Raw genomic sequence first — 21467 nt, 5'->3', positions numbered from 1 at the left:
GCCCTGGGGTGGGGCGGGGCTGGCGGTTACCGCGGGGCGCTGTTCGCCACGTGGACCTACGTCTCCCCGGCGCTGCCCCCACAGCGGCGACCACTCTGGCCGGGACCCCGCCCGGCAGCTCCGGCGCGCGGGCGCGCGGGAGGAGGGAAGGAAACGCGGGGGTGGGGATGGAGAGGGGGAAAGTAAAGAGGGAGAAGGGGAAGGAGCCGGAGAAAGAGAAAACTCAGCAAAAAGGAAAGGAGGAGAAAAACAAAAAGAAGGTGGAGAAGGAGAAAATCAAGGAGAAAGAAAAGGGAAAGGAGAAGATTACGGAGAAAGAAAAGGGGAAGGAGGAGAAGATTAAGGAGAAAGAAAAGGGGAAAGAGGAGAAGATTAAGGAAAAGAACGGGAAGGAGAAAAAAGAAAAGGGGAAGGAGGAGAAGACTGAGAAGGGGAAGGAGGAGAAAATTAAGGAAAAGGAGAACGGGAAGGAGAAAAAGGGGGGGAAGGAGGAGAAAACTAAGGAAAAGGAGAACAGGAAGGGGGAGAAAAGTAAGAGAAATGAGGATGAAAAGAAGCAAGAGCGGGAGACGGAGAAAGAGAAGCAGCAATTCAAGGAAAAAGAAGAGAAAGACAAGGACAACAGCACGTTGATAAAAATCCCACTGGCGCCGCTGGTAAGAGACCGCTGCCTCGGACCCTCACCCGAGGCCATTGTCCAGGGTTTCGCCGGCTCTGTTACGTGCGAGACCCCGGGTGGGTGCGCGCCGGAAGGAATCCAGTCTCCTTTGCCGGCTTTGTATCCGCGGGTGGAATCGGAATGTGCCAAGCTTCGAATGACCCATCATCACAAACCCCTTCTCCCCAGCCGCTCGCCCACTCACCCCTAACGCCGACCCTGCGTCCAGGTCTAGTGTTGAAGAAGACACTTTGATGATGTTCACAGCGGCGCTGGCAACAGCCTTTTTGCCAGCGCCGAACACTAGCCTCCCCCCCCCCCCCACCCCCGCCCCCACCAGACCCCCACCACACATGCTCTCTCTGTTCCAGTCTTGACTGTTTTGTGTGTGTGTGTGTGAAAGTGTAGGTTTCTTGAATTTGTGCAGGACGTGTTTGGGGACTGCCTGGACCTTTTCTGTGGGTGCTTTGGTTACTATTACTTACATTGTTTTCAGACCACCAGCACCCAGAAGAGAGGGTCACAAAGGTTTAACTGAGAGGCCTCAGAAACCAGCCTTTGTAGTCATAAAAGGACAGATAGGTATGATTCTACTTAGATGGTTTACCTAGTGTGTTCAAAATCAGAGTGAAAGAGCAGAATGTTGGGGGCTGGGGCGGGGGGGTGGGAGGTGAGGAGTTTAATGAGTACAGTTTGTTTTACAAGATGAATAGTTACGGGTAGCAGTGATGGTTGCACGGTATTATGAATGAAGTCGATATCACTCTGGGTTTAAAAACGGTTAAGATGGTAAATTTTGTTTTTTTTTTTTTTTTCCAGTGGGTTTTGTCATACATTGATATGAATCAGCCATGGATTTACATGTATTCCCAATCCCGATCCCCCCTCCCACCTCCCTCTCCAAGATGGTAAATTTTGTGTTGTGTATGACTGTCTGTGATCCGTGGATGGTTTCCTGCCAGGCTCCTCTATTCTCCAGGCAAGAATACTGGAGTGGATTGCCATGCTCTTCTCCAGGGCATCTTCCTGACCCGGGGATGGAACCCACATCTCTTATATCTCCTGCATTGGCAGGTGGGTCCTTTCTTACTAGCGCCACCTGGGAAGCCTTTTTTGTTGTGTACTTTACCACAATTTAAAAATTGGGAGAGAAGAAAAAAAATAAGCATTATTTGGCTCAACTTAGTGGGCTCTGTACTCCTGGAGTTCCTGGGCTCAGAGCTGCTTTCTGGTTCTGAACAACATGAATTATTAACAGAGATTTGATCTCTGGTGAAATAGCCAAAGAATTGATGCTTTCAAACTGTGGTGTTGGAGAACCCTTTTAAGAGTCCCTTGGACTGCAAGGAGATCAAACCAGTCAATCCTAAAGGAGATCAACCCTGAATATTCGTTGGAAGGATTCATGCTGAAGCTGAAGCTCCATTAGTTTAGCCACCAGATGTGAAGAGCCGACTCAGTAGAAAAGACCCTGATGCTGGGAAAGATTGAAGGCAAAAGAAGTCAGCATAGGATGAGATGGTTATATAGCATCACCAACTCAGTGGACGTGTTAGAGCAAACTCGGAGATAGTGAAGGACAGGGAAGTCTGGTGTGCTACAGTCCATGGGATTGCAAAGAGTTGGGCACAACTTTGAGACTGAACACACAAAACAGGCTATATAGATTCACTTATAGTTAGAGGAATAACTTTTAACAAGGAACAGTGGTGTTGAATCACATTTCATGTCTGAACTCTTGGTTTACAGTAACCCCAGCTTTTCCTAAGAGATTATAAACATGAAGAAGCTTGTATTTTAGACTAAAAAGTAAGCAAAATGTAAAGCATCAGTGACTACAGGATTTCTAAATAGGGTCAGGTTAGTGGCAGCGATGTGATTGGAAAGGGAGTAGGAAATGGTTTTTATTCACAAGATTCTTAAGATCCAAGATGCCATTATTTTAGGTACCACAGAGAAAGGAAAAAAAAAATGCTTCCAGCCAAAATATGACATACCATAGATTGTAAAGCCCTCATTTCAGAGATGTTAAAATGTGAAAAAAGAAATCTTGGAACTGATAAAATATGTTGGGGTAGCCCGAGTGTGGGGCCATTGGTGGAGATAATGGGGCGACACAGTCTACATCTTGCAGCCATTTCTTGGTCACCGTTGCTTTAAAGCATTCATTTAAAACCATCCAGTGACATCCCCTTAGAGCAGCATCCAGTCCCTTTTCCTTACCATGACTCTGAGAATGACACTGTAACATTTAGAGGCAGATGGAAGAGAATGGAGAAGTGGGGATGGATATAGGAGACACCTATGGAAGTACCATTTGCTTCAAGAGCCGTCAATAATTCACTCCAGTAACAAACATTTGCTTTTAAAAATTCTGTTACTCACTAGACAGGTTTCATAAATGATTCCCTATACATACGTCTCTATTACAGCAGACCTTAAAACACCTTATTTTTACACAGATCTTCTATATTACAGAGAGGAAGGACATGGGATAGACGTCGTATAGTGCTGTTGAGGATCACTCTTTTTTAACAGAAATCTAGTCTAAGTCTAAGGCTTCCCTTGTGGCTCTAAGTCTAAGTCTAAGGCTTCCCTTGTACCTGCAATGTGGGAGACCTGGGTTCGATCCCTGGGTCAGGAAGATCCCCTGGAGAAAGAAATGGCAACCCACTCCAGTATTCTTGTCTGGAGAATCCCATGGACAGAGGAGCCTGGCGGGCTACAGTCCATAGGGTCACAAAGAGTCAGACGTGACTGGCGCGACTTAGCATGCAGTCTATGTCTAATGTCAACATTTGGTGCTCAAGCAGAAGTGTATGAGATTTTTATTTTTAAACCAATGCTCTTGAAGATGTGTACAAGTTTGTTTGTTTTTTTTTTTTCTTTTTCCATATATGAGAAACCTCTTTGGTAAGCTGTTTGAGAAATAGAATTCCTATGAACAGTCTGACTGGGTTGCTCATTTATTACTGTTTACATTGAAGTTTGTACACTAAAAGCCACCTTTCTAAGCACTCCGAACTTTCTGTTTCTCTCTTCATACCAGTCTGTCCTTCTTGTCCCTCAAACACTTGTCATAAAAATTTCTAAGGCTGGTATGCTGGTGGAATACTTCTTCCTAAAGTTTACATCTAGTTCATCAGGTTTTAGCATGAGATTTAATATGACTGGAACTAGTTTAACAATTTTTATAGTCTTTGCCTCTTTATTTAATAATATTTATATTAAAAAGTACAGAAGAGAGTAACCTTGCCCTAAGAACTTTTAATCTATGATTCAGTTTGGGGAGACAAGACAGATTAATAACATGAGACCTTAGATGCTTACATGCCAAGTGGCAGAGTCAATACATGGACCAAGAAGGTCCCAAGACCCCAAACAACAAATTGAATTCTCGTGCAGTCTCCAATGGACATGAACTAGGGAAGCCAAGTGAAGTGTGAAAATTGGCCCTGAAAATATGGCACCTCCTATAAATCCTGATATACATAAAGTATTTATTTGATAAATTGACCAGGAGTTGGAAGATTAAGAGGGGGTATGCAGTTAATATCACATAAGTAATGACTGATTATATAAAATACAAACTGACTAGTACAGTTTGTTCTAGACCTATTGGATTTTTTTGCAAAGTTTTATTCTGGTTTACAATTTCACAAATAGTGGCAAGCGCACTTCCCAAAGCCAAGAAAACAAGGCCCTGATAGCATAGCTTTATTGCCTTATCTTTTGTTTCACAGGAGAAAAATAAGCAGATCCTAGTGCTGGGCCTGGATGGGGCAGGAAAGACCAGTATTCTCCACTTTCTTGCTTTAAACCGAGTCCAGCGCAGTGTGGCCCCCACCCAAGGTTTCAATGCAGTGTGCATCAGCACCCAGGACCACCAGATGGAGTTCCTGGAGAGTAAGCGCTCTTTCTCAGTGGTTCTGGGGGTAGCTAATAGTTTATATAGCCACATGATTGTCAGATGTTAAGACAGATGCGATGTTGTCAGCATCACATGGGTCCTTGTGAAATGAATGATAAAATGAATATGAAATGGATCATAGGTCCTTATGAAATGAAACCCTGGGTCAGATTTTCCTAGACTGTTAGAATGCATATGTAGATGAATGCTAGGGTGCAATGTGGGTAAAATCACTTTCTGCTCTTTTTATTTTCCAGTGGTGGTGATAAAAGGGAGTTGAGAGGAAGGCTTTAGCACCCTCTCCTTTAACAGCCTCCCTCCTCCTTACTACCCCCCCCCCCATAAAAATCCAATCTAGGTAAATATAGTGTGCTTCCTTCTCGAAAATGCAAATATTCACAAACCTGTTATGACCAGATCACAACATATATACTCTTGTAATCAGATCACAACCCAGAAGCCCCTACTCTGTGGTAATTCTGGAGTCACTGCCTCTCAGAATATTGCTGTTTCCCAAAGTTGTATCAGATCCTCTTATCTTCTCTTTACACTCTCCCAAATTTATCTATCCAGCCAAACATACCCAAATGTCACCTGACATCTCTACCTGGCTATCTCATCGGCCTCTCAAACCTAACATTGTCCAAGCCAATGCTTGATAAAGCTCCATATCTGCTCCTGTCCCTATAATCCTCTGATCGGAAATGTCTCCTCACCCATCGGGATGCTCAAGCCAGAGGACCAGGCATTTTCTGTACCCCCACCTCCAGTATGCAAGGAAAATGCTATGAATTTTTGGTTTCATCCAGCTGTGAAGAGAAAATGGTGGGCAGAGAAACTGTTAAAGCTGTAGGCAAATCTTTCTGATAAAAGCATTATTAGGAATAGAGATTTCAATTTCTCAGAAGCTATAGAAGAAATAATACTTTTAATGAAATAGATGGCTAAGAAAAGAGTCTCAGAATATAAAAAGTGAAAAAGGGCAGGGGTTGGGGGGTGGGAAGGAAAGGAAAGAGAATAAAAAGAAAGCAAGGAAGATAGGAAGAAAAAAGAAAAGATTCCAATTAAGGGGGAAAATGGACAGATCTGTCGGATGAGGAGTTTCAACATATGTTTGTCAATTATTAATGGAATTAAGCAGAAAAAAACTTCAGAGAATATATAATGTTTGAACACAGTCAACCAATTTGATCTAATGAACAATATAAAATTGTTGAATTAGACAATTTTAGCTTCATCAAAAAGTTAAAATTCATATTCTTCTCAAATACCCATGGAACAGTAACCAAACACGGACCACTTCCTGGGCCATACAGAAAGTCTTAATGGAGTTTTCAAAGAGGCATCATATGAACCGTGTTCTCCAACTATTTTACCATTAAATTAGAAGTTAATATCTAGGGACTTCCCTGGTGGTCCAGTGGTTAAGAATCCACCTTCCAATACAGGAGATATGGGTTTGATCCCCAGTCAGGGAAGTAAGAGCCCCCATGCCGCGGGACAACAGGGCCCATGAGCCACAACTGCTCAGCCCAGGCCCTGGGGCCCTCGCTCGGCTGCTGGAGCGCAGCCTGTACGCACAGTGGAGATCCCCACACCACAGCTGAGACCTGATGCAGCCAACAATGAAAAGTAAATGAATAATTTTTTTTCCAGTCCTGCACCCTCCCCAATTAATATTTTTTTTTAAAAAAAGAAGTTAGGGACTTCCCTGGTGGTCTAGTGGCTGGGACTCTGTGCTCCCAATGCAGGGAGCCAGGGTTCAATCCCTGGTCAGGGAACTTGATCCCACATGCTGCAGCTAAGGCCGGGAACAGCCAAATAAATAAATAAAATAAATAAATATTAAAAAAAATAAAATAAAAAAAAAAAAATAAAAAAAGAAGTTAATAACTAAAAGAGAACAATTCCTATTATAGGTGAAATGTCATGGTGTTGGCAAAAAAGATGGGAAACAACATGCCTGTTTAAGCTCGTACGTTAATTACTTAGATTACATTCTTTTAAAAAATTAAAACACAAAATACTTTGAAGAATGACCAGCCTGGCTCTCTGTACAAAGGAAAACAAAGGAAAGGCAAATAAAGACCCTTTCCTATTAGTTTTTGAAATGTTTTTGTTAAGTGCCCATAACAGTGGTCTGCATACTTTTTCTGCAAAGGGCTCAAGAGTAGATCATATAGATTTTGTGGCCACATGATCTCTGTGCTGCTACTCAATACTGCAAAAGCAAACCGAGACCCTGTGTGAACAAACCTGCACAACTTGGCTTGTACTGAAATCCAACTGTGATATAATGTTCATGTGTTATAAAATGGTATTCTTTCTCCCCCCAAAAGTTTAAAAATGTAAAATCCATTTTTTGTTCACGGGCAGTACAAAAACAGGCAGTGAGCCAGGTTTAGACTGTAGGCCATCGTCTGTCAACTTCTGTCCCAGGAGAAAAATAAAAACTGAATTCACTGTGTCTGTATTGTTACCATTCCAAAAAGTTTCTTCTGGGAAGCATCAGCAGAACAAAATAACCCAAAGACATTTTTTTTTCTGAGGCAAGTATACTTGAATACCCACAGGATCATATTAACTTTCAGTGCAAGATTAAAGAAAGGAAATTAGATTTGGGGTTTTGAGAAAGGAAAAAAGTTGTGCAAGAGAGGCTAGCCAATGACATTTAAATCAATCCATTTAAGACATTTTAGAGAAACCCAGCACCCTGAATTCTTTCAGTGGACTACTCCCGTCTACTGATCCATAGTCGATAGACATGCACAGGCTGTCATGACTGCTCTGTATAACAGATCAAGAGGCGTCCACTGTGGTGCAAATTTGCAATGTAGGACACCTGAGTTTGATCCCTGGGTTGGAAATATCCCCTGGAGAAGGAAATGGCAACCCACTCCAGTATTCTTGCTTGGGAAATCCTATGGACAGAGGAGCCTGGCAGGCTACAGTCCATGGGGTCGCAAGAGTTGGACCCGACTTCATGACTAAATTACCACCATGCTGGTCCTTTGTGTTCCAGAACTTAATGAACCGCCTGTGGAGGGTAAATATCCCCACCAATCATTTCCCCAGAAACATCGCTCTGGTTGTTCTCAGAATTGGGTCTAGTCTCACAGAGGTCTTTTATCAGAAGACCTGCCAGTGTTCAGAAATTATCAAAATGTGCCTTACCTGGCTGCCTCGATGGACGCTTCTGAGATGCGTGTGTGCGTGTCTTCTTCCTTTGCTTTCCTTTGTAGTTGGCGGCAGTGAACCTTTCCGTTCCTATTGGGAAATGTACCTGTCCAAGGGCTTGCTGTTGGTATTTGTGGTGGATTCAGCAGATCACAAAAGACTACCTGAAGCCAAGAAATACCTTCATCAACTAATTGGAACAAACCCGGTCCTTCCTCTGGTTGTGTTTGCAAACAAACAGGTAAAAATCTGTGCAGATATAAAGTGTACTCAATATATTTTTTATTAATGCGGTAGATAGAAATGTTTACTTTTTGAATTTGATCTTTTTAATTTATTTTTTTAAATTTTATTTTTTTAAATAGGAGTATAATTGTTTTACAATACTGTGTTACTTTCTGCTAACAGAAGTGAATCAGTCCTAAAACGCAGATACGCCCTCTCTCTTGGGCCTCCCTCCCACCCCCATCCCACCCCTCTAGGTCATCACAGAGCGCTGAGTTGAGCTTCCGGTGCTTTATAGCGGATTCCCATTAGCTATCTATTTTGCACATAGTAATGTATGTTTGTTATTCTTTAGTCACTAAATCGTGTCCTACTCTTGTGCTACGCCATGGACTGTTGTAGCCTGCCAGACTCCTCTGATGGGATTTCCCAGGCAAGAATACTGGAGCAGGTTGCCATATCCTTCTCCAGGGAATCGTACCCACCCAGGGACTGAACCCACGTTTCCTGCATTGGCAGGTAGATTCTTTACCAATGAGCCACCTGGGAAGCCTGGTATTGTATATATGTCAGTCCTAATCACCCAGTTCATCCCATGCTCTCCTTCCCCCTCTATGTCCACAAGTCATTTTCTCCCTCTGAGTCTCTATTCCTGCCTTGGAAATAGATTCATCTGTACCATTTTTCCAGATTCCACATGTATGTGTTAATATACGATGTTTTTCTCTTTCTGACTTACTTTACTCTCTATGACAGACTCTGGGTCCATCCACATCTCTACAGATGACCCAAAGAAATGTCCGCTTTTAAGAGCTAAATATTCAATAATATGCTGTATTTTCATTTCAATTTATACTATTAGGTCTACTGGAGTATACAGTCGCCCTCCTTATCTGTGATTCAACCAGCCGTGAATCAGAGGGGAAAAAAAGCTCCATAAATTTCCAGAAAGTAAAACTCCTGTTTGCCACATGTGGACAAGTATTTTCATAGCATTTACCTTGTATTAGATATTATAAGTAGTCTAGAGATGATTAAAGTATAAGGGAGGATGTGCATAGGTTATTTGCAAAAATGACACCATTTTATATAAGGGGCTTGAGCAGATTCTGATGTCTTCTAGGGTCCTGCAACCAATCCCCTGAAAGATACCAAGTAAAAGTGAAAATGTTTGTCGCTCAGTCGTGTCTGAACGCTTTTCGACCCCGTAGACTATAGCCTGCCAAGCTCCTATGTCCATGGAATTCTCCAGGCAAGAACATTGGAGTGGATTGCCATTCCATTCTCCAGGGGATCTTCCCAACCCAGGGATAGAACCCAGCTCTCCCACATTGTAGGCAGATTCTTTACTGTCTGAGCCACCAGGAAAGCCCACAGCTGAAAATTCCTTCAGAACACATTACAGCATACTTACTAACACATATATATGGAATTTAGAAAGATGGTAATGATAACCCTATATGCAAAACAGAAAAAGAGACACAGATGTACAGAACAGACTTTTGGACTCTGTGGGAGAAGGCGAGGGTGGGATGTTCTGAGAGAATAGCATTGAAACAAGTAAACTATCAAGGGTGAAACAGATCACCAGCCCAGGTTGGATGCATGAGACAAGTGCTCGGGCCTGGTGCACTGGGAAGACCCAGAGGGATGGGGTAGAGAGGGAGGTGGGAGGGGGGATCGGGATGGGGAATACATGTAAATCCATGGCTGATTCATGTCAATGTATGACAAAAACCACTACAATATTGTAAAGTAATCTAGCCTCCAACTAATAAAAATAAATGAAAAAAAAAAAAGGAAAAAAATTCCTTCAGAACAGAGACTGGCATTCACCTGTGTGTCCTACGTAAAAACCTAGTATACCACCTTGTATATAGTAGGAATTCAACAAATATCTGTTTAGTTTAATTAAATAAACATTTACTGACTATTGAATTGATTTCAACAAAATCTTTGCGTGCTTACTATGTATCATGGACTTCCCTGGTGGCTCAGATGGTAAAGAATCTGAGAGACGTGGGTTTGATCCCTGGATCAGGAAGGTCCCCTGGAGAAGGGAATGGCAACCCATTCCAGTATTCTTGTCTGGAGAATCCCATGGATAGAGGAGCATGGCAGGCTACAGTCCATGGGGTTGCAAAGAGTGAGACATGACTAATTGACTAACATACACACACACACATACTATGTGTCAGTATACAGAAGTAGTTTTCGATTAGCTAGCCTGACCTGAATTTCACACACATGCATTCAAGTATTAAACACTCATGAAGAAATGGAAGCCTTGTGCAGTGTTGGTGGGGATGTCAAATGGTGCAGCTGCTATGAAAAACAGTATGGCAGTTCCTTAAGAAATTAAAAATAGAATTTTCATATAGTCCAGTTCCACTTCTGGGTATATTACCAACAGAATTGAAAGCAGGAACTCAGACAGATGTTTGCACACCCATGCTCATAGCAGAATTATTCCCAGTAGCCAAAAGGTAGAAGCAACCCAAGTGTCCATCCACGCATGAATGGATAAACAAAACATGGTGTATATGTACAGTGGATATTATTCAGCCTTAAATGTGTCAGGAAATTCTGACACATGCTACACCATGGATGAACTTTAAGGACATTATGCTAAGTGAAATAAGCCAGTCACAAAAGGACAAATACTGTATGATTACACTTTTATGAGGTCCCCTAGAGCAGTTAACAGCTTCCCTGGTGGCTCAGATGGTTAAAGAATCCACCTGCAATGTGGGAGACCTGGGTTCAATCCCTGGGTTGGGAAGATCCCCTGGAGGAAGGCATGGCAACCCAGTCCAATAATCTTGCCTAGAGAATCCCCATGGACAGAGGAAACTGGCAGGCTACAGTCCATGGGGTCGCAGAGTCAGACATGACTGAGCGACTAAGCACAGAGCAGTTAAAATCAGAGAGACAAAAAATAGCAGTTGCCAAGGGCTGGGGGAGGGAGAAATGGGAAGGAGGGAGGGAGAAATGTTTAACGGGTGCAGAGTGTCAGTTTTACAAGTTGAAGAGTTCTGAAGATGGTGTACAATAATGTGAATTTACTTAACTGTACACCAAACTGTACACTTCAAAAAGGCTAATATGGAAATTTTTGTTATGTGTATCTTACTACAATAAAAAGAAATTTAAAAAAACATTAGACATCTATAGCATTGTGCAGGCACACCTGATTTTATCGTGCTTCACTTTGCTGTGCTTTGTAGGTGTTGGGATTTTTACAAATTGAAGGTTTCTGGCAAGCCTGCATGGGGCAGGTCTATAGGTGCCACTTTCCCAGCTGCTTTTCTCACTTAATGTCTCTGTGTGGCCTTTTGGGAATTCTTGCAATATTTCCAACTTCTAGAATTATTAGATTTGTTATGATGATCTCTGATCAGTGATCTTTGATGTTACTATTGTAAAAAGATTATGACTTGCTGAAGGCTCGGATGATGGTTAGCATTTTCAGCAATAAGGTATTTTTAAATTACGGTATGTATGTATTTTTAGACATAATGCTATCACACACTTAATAGGTTACAGTAGTGTTAAAGTAACTTTTCTATGCACCAAGAGACAAAAAACTTCATGTGACTCACTTTATTGTGAGTATTTATCACAGTAGACTTGCTTTATCACAGTCATCTGGAACCCAATTTGCAGTATCTCTGAAGGGTGCTTGTAATGCTGTAGCCTCTCTCTCAGTTGCCAGGCTTATCAGTCATAAGAGAGCTCGGTTCCTACCCTTTCTCCCACTCCTATGAGTGAGTGTTTATGGAAGTAAAATAAATCATTATAATGATGATCTAAAAGTAGGAGCCTATATTAAAGTCCACCATAAATGCTAGTCCAGCAGATTATTTTTTTAAAAAAGCCTGGAGTTTTTTTTTGTTTTGTTTTTTAAGTGAGCATCTTAAGTAACACAAACTATGAAGATTTAGAAGATCATGGTAAATGTAAGTGAGCTGTATAGTATTGCATTGCATGAATATACCACCACTTTACCATTTTCTTGTTGGGCATTTGGGTTATTTCCAATTTTTCATTGTTGTAAAGAGTTCTATAGTGAATCTTCGTGTGTCTTTTCATAGATGTGTACCAACAGCTCTCTAGTGCGTGAGGAATTGCTGGGTTTGGGGATTTGTACCTTGTGGCTCAGCTGGTAAAGAATCTGCCTGTAATGCAGGAGACCTGGGTTCGATCCCTGGGTTGGGAAGATCCCCTGGAGAAGGGAAAGGCTACCCACTCCAGTATTCTGGCCCAGAGAATTCCAAGGACTGTATAGTCCCTGGGGTCGCAAAGAGTCAGATGTGACTGAGCACCTTTCACTTTTCTTTCACATATTCAGTTTTACTAGATATTACCAAGTTGCTTTCCAAAGATATTGAACCAATTTATTCTTCCTACCAGTGGTATATAAGAGTTTTTATAGCGCTACACCCTTGTTAATACTTGGTTTGTCAAACTTTCATTTTTGCCAGTCTCATGAGAATGAAATTTTATCTTATTATTCTAATTTGCATTTCCTTAATTACTAGTGAGCCTGAACATTTTTTTCAGATGTTCACTGGTTATTAGTTTCAAATTAGTTTCATTTCTTTGAAGCAAATTTCCATATCTGTGAATTAGCTTTTAATATCTTTCCCCAAATTCCTACTGGGGTGTTTATCTTTTCTCATTTGAGTTGTAGGAGTCTTTCATATCTTTTGGAAAAATAGTCCTATTTCTGTTACATGCATTACAAATATCTTCTCTAGCAACCTATTGCAGAGAAGGCAATGGCACCCCACTCCATTACTCTCTCCTGGAAAATCCCAAGGACAGAGGAGCCTGGTAGGCTGCGGTCCATGGGGTTGCTAAGAGTCAGACACGACTGAGTGACTTCACTTTCACTTTTCACTTTCATGCATTGGAGAAGGAAATGGCAACCCACTCCAGTGTTCTTGCCTGGAGAATCCCAGGGACAGGGGAGCCTGGTGGGCTGCCATCTGTGGGGTCACACAGAGTCAGACACGACTGAAGCGACTTAACAGCAGCAGCAACTATTGTTAACATTTTACTTTGTTATGGTTCTCTTTTTAATACACAGGTTTTCATTTTTAATAGTCCAATTTATCGATACTTTCCTTTGTGGTTTATATCTCTTCATCAAATTGAATAAACAGGACCATTTGGTGTCAAATTTATAACTTTTACTGGGGTTTAATAATAAAAAATTTGGATATTCTCAGACAGTAAAGAATCTGCCTGCAATACAGGAGACCTGGGTTCAATCCCTGGATCTGGAAGATCCCCTGGAGAAGGGAATAGCAACCCACTCCAGTATTCTTGCCTGGAGAATTCCATGGACAGAGGAGCCTGGTGGGACACAGTCTCTGGGGTCACAAAGAGTTGGACACGACTGAGCAGCTAACACACATGCTAGTTTAAGGTCACCTTGGTTATTACTCCTCGATCAAAGTAACTTAAGCTTTTAGATGACTCGTTGTTTCAAGTTATTACATAAATATTTTTTAAGAGTCATCTTACTATCGTTATTCTTTGAGTGATGACATCTATTAGGGCACAATTATGTGAGTGTGGAGTACACGTGGTATTTATCCCTGATGTTCTTTTATCATTACAAGGAGCCTCTCCTGCCTTCCAGCACCCTTCTATTTTCTTCCTCTCCAATTCCACTGGTGGCATTTCTTTTAACTTGAGACATTGTCCACATGTTACTAGATTCATTAACACAATTGCAAAATTCACTACATGCTCTAAGACTAAATGAATTCAGGTTTCACATAGGCAATAAAGTGGAAGAACCAGAAAAGGTAATGATACCACGTGAAGAAAACCTCACAGACTCACAAGAATTTGATAGGTTCATATTGGTACAAGAGAAAATGACAATATTGTACTCTTTTCAGATGATGCCCTAAAGCTTTGGGAGAGCACCATGAAACAAAAGGCCAATTACAAATCCAATGTTAAGAGTGAAAATGCTGGAACTTTTGCAGAAGACTTAAAAACTGTAACTGAATCTGCATATGTATTTAGGAGAGGAAATATCAGAGGTTATTTGCCATTAATAACTCTTGATGTGTGAGAGGCAAAGAAACATGTTTCAATCTTAGCATGCAGCGTAAACACATGCTTTTTGTCTCCTTGTTTTAATCTCTCCCCTCTCTGCCTCTTCGGATGGGTTTTCCTCCTTTAAGCCTTCCCCATTCTCCATCTCATCCTCTTTCCCTCCACCTGGCTCTTGCCTCTCAGCCTTCTTCACCTACTACACCATTTTCTAAATTTATTCCATCCCTGATTCCTTCTCTATCTCCCTCCATCCCCCCAAATTTGATGTAAAACTTTTTGTTCAGCAGAAATAATTTTTGCAAAAGAAAACTCACCTTTGGCAAATGCTATAATCAATAAAATATTATATGGGCAAAAACCAATTAATGAATCAAGCTTCTATTGTAAAGACAAATTTAAAATAACCTTGGAGGGCTTCCCTGATTCTTCAGTGGAAAAGAATCTGCCTGCCAGTGCAGGAGACACAGGTTCGATCCCTGATCCGGCAAGATCCCACCTGTCGCAAAGCCGCTAAGCCACAGCTGCTGAGCCGGCGTGCTAGAGCCTTGGAGCTGCCATTACTGAGCCCTTGCGCTGCAACTCCTGAAGCCCGAGCCCTAGAGGCCGTGCTCTGCAATAGAAGAAGCCACCACGATGAGAAACCCAAGCTCCGCAACTAGAGAGTAGCCCCCGCTCACAACAGAGAGACGCCCATGCAACAACAGAGACCCAGTACAGCCAACAATAAACAAGTTATTAATTAAGTTATTTTAAAAAGTTAAAAAATAAATCTTGGGAAAATTCGGACAAAAATGGAAAAACAAAACTAGAAGTGGATCGCACTGGTTAGGAAATTGATTAAGGTATCATATTGGCTTAACTTTGTTCCAGAAAATACTCTTTTGATAATAACTCATAAATGCTGATATAATTCTGATGAAAATCTTTATATTCAAACAGCCTTTAGGATCCTAGTAATGGGATTACAACATCCTCGATATTATCATGGAGGTGCGGTCATTGAGAGTAACAAATGTATCTATCCAAAAATGTTGCAAAATAACCAACTTTTTCTCAATTCTTTTTCCATTCTTGTGAAGGATCTTGAAGCAGCCTATCACATTACAGATATCCATGAAGCTCTGGCATTATCTGAGGTGGGAAATGACAGGAAGATGTTCTTGTTCGGAACCCAGGTGACTGAGAGCGGCTCAGAGATACCGTCCATCATGCAGGACGCCAGAGACCTGATTGCACAGCTGGCTGCAGACACAAGTGACCGGCACAGCCTCTACGAGACTCACGGTCTGGATGCCACCAGGGGACGCGACACGGCAGGCTGGGAGCCAAAATTTCCACTCTCAAATAAAAAATAAGCCATGTCCTACTTTCTCAGTGCACGACACATATACACATATAAGATACTGTTAGGTGATTAAAAGGATCTCTATTTAGATTTTGAACTTTAAAAGTATTGGTAAACAATGTATTTGGAGGGATTTGGATTTTTAATCAAAATTAAAGTGAAAATTAGCAAGCATTCATCCCATTTGTAGTTTCTCGATGAAATGAGGTTTACATTAAAATATTCTAATAACTTTTCTCTTTTCAAGTACATCCAGGTGTCTTTCCTTTAAGTGGATCCATTTAACAGTGTGGGAAAAGAAATCAGGATAGGGCAATAAGAAAAGTAAACACTATCAAAGTCACATAGAAATACAAATTAACAGCATTCAAAAAAGATTTAAGAAAGGCTTCTTTCTAAGAAACTACCACTAACAGAACACTGTAGGGATTTGTGTTTCAACTTCTTGATATTTTATTTTTTTATATAGATAAGCTTTATCTTTCCTAGAAATATTTAAGAGTGATAACTTTGCTTTCCTACAGATATGATACAAATCCAACCTTAGTGTCTTGTCCTAATTTCTTTTTTTTTTTTTTAAAGACTTCCAGTTTCCAGTCCAGCATGTAAGAAGCTTGGAAGCCATGAGGCCATTCTAACAAGTAAAAAGCTGAACAGACTGAAAAATCAGTGTTGGAGAGACGAACGGAATACAGAGAATGACAGTTTACCAGAGCAGAGACTCATAATGGGAACTCCCCATGGGGACCAGTGCCTGCCTGTTAGTCACTCAGTTGTGTCCAACTCTTGGCCACCCATGGGCTGTAGCCCGCCAGGCGCCTCTGTCCATGGGATTCTCCAGGCAAGAATACTAAAGTGAGTTGCCATTCCCTTCTCCAGGGAGATCTTCCCAACCTGGGATTGAACCTGAGCCTTCTGCATGGCAGGCAGATTCCTTACCACTGAGCCACCTGGGAATCCCACTCTGTTATTAGCAGAGAGTAACCAGAGCCTGACTGACCTGGAGGAAAGGAAATACCCAACTCTAGTCCACTCCAGTCATTCTGTTCCACCTAAGAGGGCAGAAAACTAAGACTTAAGTCTGCAGTCCAGAGGCACAGAGTCTCTAAAAGGCTGAGACCTCATCATAAGACTATAGAATATTCTCCCTTCCCCCACCTCACCAACACATTGCTAAAGGCCTATTTATAGAAGTTCCTTTTACCCAATACATCATGCCTGGCTATCAGGAAAAGCTACAAGACATACTAAAAGGAAAAAAACACAGAAGAGACACAGCATGCACTGTACAGAAATGAAGAATGTTTGATGGGCTTGTTAAAAGACTAGACCTGGCTAAGGAAAGAATCTCTGAGCTTGAGGATATCTCAATAGAAACTTCCAAAACTGAAAATCTAAGAGAGCAAGGACTGGAAAAACAGAACAGAATATGCAAGGACTGTGGGACAACCACAAAAGTTGCAATATGTGTTTAATGGGAAACCAGAAAGAGGAAAGAAAGGAACAATAAATATTTGAAACAGTGACTGAGAATTTCTCCAAATTAATGTCAGACACCAAACCAGAGATCTCAGAAGTGCAGAGAACATCAAGGAGGATAAATGCCCCCAAAAAACCATACATAGGCATATCACTTTTAAGCTGCAGAAAATCAAAGATGAAGAAAATTTAAAAACCTAGAAAGTAGTCAGTGGGAAAAACACCTTACTGTGAAGGATCAAAGATAAGAAATACATTAAACTTCTTAGAAACTATGGAAACAGGGAGAGTGGAATAAATATAGTGTTGAGAGAAAGAACCATCAGCCTAGATGTGTACCCTGTGAAATCCTTCAAAAGTGAAAGAGAGGGCTTCTCTGGTGGCTCAGTGGTAAAGAACCCTCCTGCCAGTGTAGGAGACATGGGTTCTATTCCTGATCCAGGAAGATCCCACAGGCCACGGAGCAGCCACACCCGTGAGCTGCAACTACTGAGCCTGTGCCTACAGCCCGGGAGCCGCAGCTACTGAAGCCCGGGTGCCCTCGAGCCTGCAGCTAGAGAAGCCTGCGCAATGCAACCATAGTGTAGCCCCACTCGCTGCAACTGGAGCCAAGCCCACACAGCAACAAAGAGCCAGTGTAGCCAAAAATAAATTAATTAATTTTTAAAAAATTTTAAGTGAAGAAAAAAGAATTTCTGAGACAAAAATTGAGGGAATTTGTGGCCAGTACTTCTGCATTGCAAGAAAGATTAAGAGAGAAGAAAAATAGTAGAGTTCAGAAATTTGGATCTATATAAAAGAAGAACACTGGGAAAAGAATAAGTGAGGATAAAATCAAAACTTATTTTTCTTATTCTTAATTCATCTGACAGATTACAGTTTCTTCAAAATAATAACAGCAAGCACTATATTTGACTATGTATGCTTATGTGTGTGTATAAATGTTACAACAGCAGTGATAGAAGGAATGAGAGGAAGGAATTAGGATTTAGTCATCATAAGGTTTTCACACTACCTGTGAAATGGTATAGTGTTCTTTAAAGTAGACTTGGATTTCTTGTTAATATATATTGCAAACTCTAAGACAACCACTGAAAAAATAAAGGAAGTTATAACTGATATGCCAAGAAAAGAGAGAAAATGAAATCAAGTAAAATGCTCAAAACCACAAAAGGGAGAAAAAGAGTGGAAGACAAAAAGAGAAACAACAAGGACAAATAGAAAACAATAAAAATATGGTATCTATTAATCCAACTAAATCAATAATCACTTTGTAGGTCAAGGATCTAAATGCACCAGTTGAAAGACAGAAATTGTCAGGGTGGATTTAAAAAAAAGATCCAGCCATATGTTGCCTACAAGAAACTCACTTGAAGTATAAAGAGACATATGGATTAAAATTAAATAAATGGAGAAAGATATAACACTAATCAAAAGAAAGCAGCAGTAGCTATATTAATTTCAGACAGAGAAGACTTCAGAGTAATGAAAGTTACCAGGGATAAAGAAGGCAATTATACGTAAAGCACAAACAACATCAAACTAAAAAGCCTCTACATAGCAAAAGAAGCCATCAAAAAAATAAGAAAACAACCAATGGATTGGGGGAAATATTTGTAAACCACCTATCTGATAAAGGGTTAATATTAAAAATATATAAAGAACTCATACACTCCATTAAAGAAAAATATAAAGGACAAAGGACCTGAACAGACGTTTTTTTCCTCAAAGAAGTTCTTTTATAAATAACAAGTACATGAAAATATGCTCAACATCACTCATCATTAGGAAAATATCAATTAAGCAATGAGATATCCCCTCAAGCCTAGTAGAACGGCCATCATCAAAAAGACGCGATAACAAGTGCTGCCTTGGATGTAGAGCAAAGGGAATCTTTGGTACTGTTGGTGGGATTGTAAGTTGGTACAGCCACTGTGAAAAACAGTATGGAGGCTTCTCAAAAAGTTAAAATAGAACTATCATATAATTCAGCAACTCCACTTCTGAGACTATAACCAAAGGAAATGAAAATACTAACTCAAAAAGATATCTACACCACCATGTTCCTAGCAGCGTTATTTACAATAGCAAAGACATAGAAACAACCTAAGTGTCCGCTGATAGGCAAATGGATAAAAGAATTTGTAGTGTATACAGTGGAGTATTATTTAGCCATAAAAAAGGAAATTCTATCCTTTGCAACATAGATGGACCACGAAGCATTATGCTAAATGAAATAAGACAAGCAGAGAAAAGCAAATATTATATGATTTTATTGATATGTGGCATTTAAACAAAACAAACACAAACTCCTAAAAAGAAATCAGATTTTGGTTACATGGATGGAGGGGTGTGGCCGGGGGCAGGGTGGGTCAAGGAAGGTGGACAAAAGATACAAACTTCCAGTTATAAGTTAGTACCAGGGATAGAATGTCCAACATGATGATTATATAGTTGACACTGCTGTATGATATACAGAGGGCAGGGAGGCCTGGCATGCTGCAGTCGTGGGGTGGCGAAGAGTTGGACACAACTTGGCAACTGAACAACAATAATAACGTACAGAAAAGTTGTTACGTGAGTAGATCCCCTTAAGTCTAGTAGAATGGCCATCATCAAAAAGATGAGATAACAGATGCTGCCTTGCATATAGAACAAAGGGGATCTTTGGTACTGTTGGTGGGGTTGTAAATTGGTACAGAATTTTCACCACAAGGAGAATTTTCTTCTATTTATTGTATCAATATGAGATGATGGATGTTAACTAAATCTATTGTGGTAATCATTTCACCATACGTGCAAATCAAACCATCATGCTCTACACTTTAAACTTATACAGGGATGTTTATCAATTATTTCTCAATAAAACTGGAAAAATAATATAGTTTTTTTAAAAGAAGGGTAAAGAGGTTAACTCTCTAAGCAGGTATAATGATCCTAAACACAAGTGTATGTGCTCTGAAACAGACTTCAGTTCAGTTCAGTCGCTCAGTCGTATCCCGACTCTGCGACCCCATGAACTGCAGCACGCCAGGCTTCCTGTCCATCACAAACTCCCAGAGCTTGCTCAAACTCATGTCCATCCAGTCGGTGATGCCATCCAACCATCTTATCCTCTCTCGTCCCCTTCTCCTCTTGCCTTCTCTTTCCCAGCATCAGGGTCTTTTCCAATGAGTCAGTTCTTTGCGTCAGGTGGCCAAAGTATTGGAGCTTCAGCTTCAGCATCAGTCCTTCCAGTGAATAGTCAAAACTGATTTCCTTTAGGATTGACGGGTTTGATCTTGTAGTCCAAGGGACTCTCAAGAGTCTTTTTTAACACCACAGTTCTGACTTAACGCCACAGAAACAGATTTCAAGGAGGTAAGAACAGCCGATCAGGAGCCCGCCCCTCCTCTCCTTTTCAGCTGCTTCTCATTTCTCCGGGGAGGAGCCCGGGCGGGCCCCAGCAGCTCGGAGTGTCCCCTTGGCAACCGGAGAACGCGCAGAGAGGGGCCCAGGGGCCGGGGCTTGTCGGGCGGTGGCCGCAGGCGGGTTGGGCTCGCTGGGGCTGGGCGCGGGCCGCGCGCGTCCTCTTCCATCTTCTGGAAGGTGACCGGCGTCCGGCAGTCAACCAGCGGGAGCTTCTGGGCCGCCAATGGAGAGCCAAGAGTCTTCGGGTCCTTCTGGGCCGTCCGCTGGGCACCACACGGCAGAAACAGCGGCTCGCTCCGAAGCCCTCCAGAAGCCCCTTGTCGTCAGGATATTCGACGCGAACGAGCAGCCAGAGGCGTCTGGGGAGGCGGGGTTTTCCGAGGAGGCCGACGAGCAAGACCAGCGAGGCGAGTCCGAGGAGCATGCGAACTCCGACGAGATCCCCAGTCACCCCAAGCCCTATGAGCTTTACCAACCCTATGATTCCCGCAAGCCCCTCAAACCTCATGCACCCTGCGGGCCCCATGCGCCCCGCGAGCCCCGAAAGCCCCAGGGGGCCCCTGTTCCCCGCGCGCCCCACAAGCCTCAAGAAATCGAGTTGCTTCCTAGAGCCGGCGTGATGGTCTCCCCATCTCTGCTGATGAGACTCCCGCCACAGCTGCCGCCGTCTTCCCTGAGCGGTAGGTGTTGGAGTCTCTCCGGGGCACTGAGCAACCCAACCCCATCTAGACCTGGGGGCGCTAATGGGAAGGTTTGTCTGCAAGGGCCCATTTTGATTTAAAGGAAGGTGATACTTATGTCATTTACCTACTGCTGTTCAGTTTCCTGTCTTTGGACCTAAAGAAGCCCTGATAGGAAATTGAGACTCTTGCTAATGAAACAATCTCTTCTTTCTGCCCTCTCTCCACCTGGTGACTTGCTAGCTGTCCTAATCACTGCCACTTCTTTTTGAAGCCCTTCTTAAGACTTCTGTGCAGGTAGACATTGCAGTCCTCTGGGTTGCCATGTTGAACTATTATAGCACTATTATAGCACTTAAGATTTTTTATTATATCACTATCTCAACTAGGGGAGGGATCTTTGGAGGGAAGACATTTTTGTCATTGTTTGTCACATGGTGGCACTCAGTAAATGTTATGATATTGTTAAAGATATAGTAACAAAACACTTATTGAGCAAAATTC

At 41.8% G+C, this 21467-nt stretch overlaps 2 protein-coding genes across 4 annotated transcripts in view; both read left to right on the top strand.

The window, feature by feature from the left end:
* The first annotated feature begins 161 nt into the window (after positions 1–161).
* On the top strand, positions 162–19102 carry ARL9 (ADP ribosylation factor like GTPase 9). Of its 3 annotated transcripts, XM_061145887.1 has the most exons (5): positions 162–656; positions 4402–4564; positions 7811–7986; positions 15128–15332; positions 15976–19102. In XM_061145887.1, exons 1-5 carry the CDS (start codon positions 168–170, stop codon positions 16029–16031), a joined length of 1089 nt encoding a protein of 362 aa, XP_061001870.1. In that variant the 5' UTR covers positions 162–167; the 3' UTR covers positions 16032–19102. The 3 variants fall into 3 exon arrangements, with proteins under 3 accessions (XP_061001870.1, XP_061001869.1, XP_061001871.1); XM_061145886.1 differs by lacking the exon at positions 15976–19102 and having other exon boundaries at positions 15128–15569; XM_061145888.1 differs by lacking the exons at positions 4402–4564; positions 15976–19102 and having other exon boundaries at positions 532–656; positions 15128–15569.
* A 1404-nt stretch (positions 19103–20506) lies between these two features.
* Positions 20507–21467, top strand: part of SPMAP2L (sperm microtubule associated protein 2 like) — a 36952-nt gene continuing 35991 nt past the window's right edge. Inside the window, exon 1 of the mRNA XM_061145585.1 lies at positions 20507–20963. Coding sequence (XP_061001568.1) covers positions 20507–20963 — 457 coding nt within the window. The remainder of the gene's footprint in view (positions 20964–21467) is intronic.

This window comes from Dama dama, chromosome 6 (genome assembly GCF_033118175.1).
Source record: "Dama dama isolate Ldn47 chromosome 6, ASM3311817v1, whole genome shotgun sequence".
NCBI lineage: Eukaryota > Metazoa > Chordata > Mammalia > Artiodactyla > Cervidae > Dama > Dama dama.
This window is presented reverse-complemented; position numbering and strand designations above follow the sequence as displayed.

Coding starts and splice junctions, on each gene's coding strand:
- ARL9 (XM_061145886.1), top strand. CDS start 168: ATGGAGAGGGGGAAAGTAAAGAGGGAGAAGGGGAAGGAGCCGGAGAAA. Junction 657..4,401: donor AAATCCCACTGGCGCCGCTG/GTAAGAGACCGC, acceptor TTTGTTTCACAG/GAGAAAAATAAGCAGATCCT. Junction 7,987..15,127: donor TTGTGTTTGCAAACAAACAG/GTAAAAATCTGT, acceptor ATTCTTGTGAAG/GATCTTGAAGCAGCCTATCA.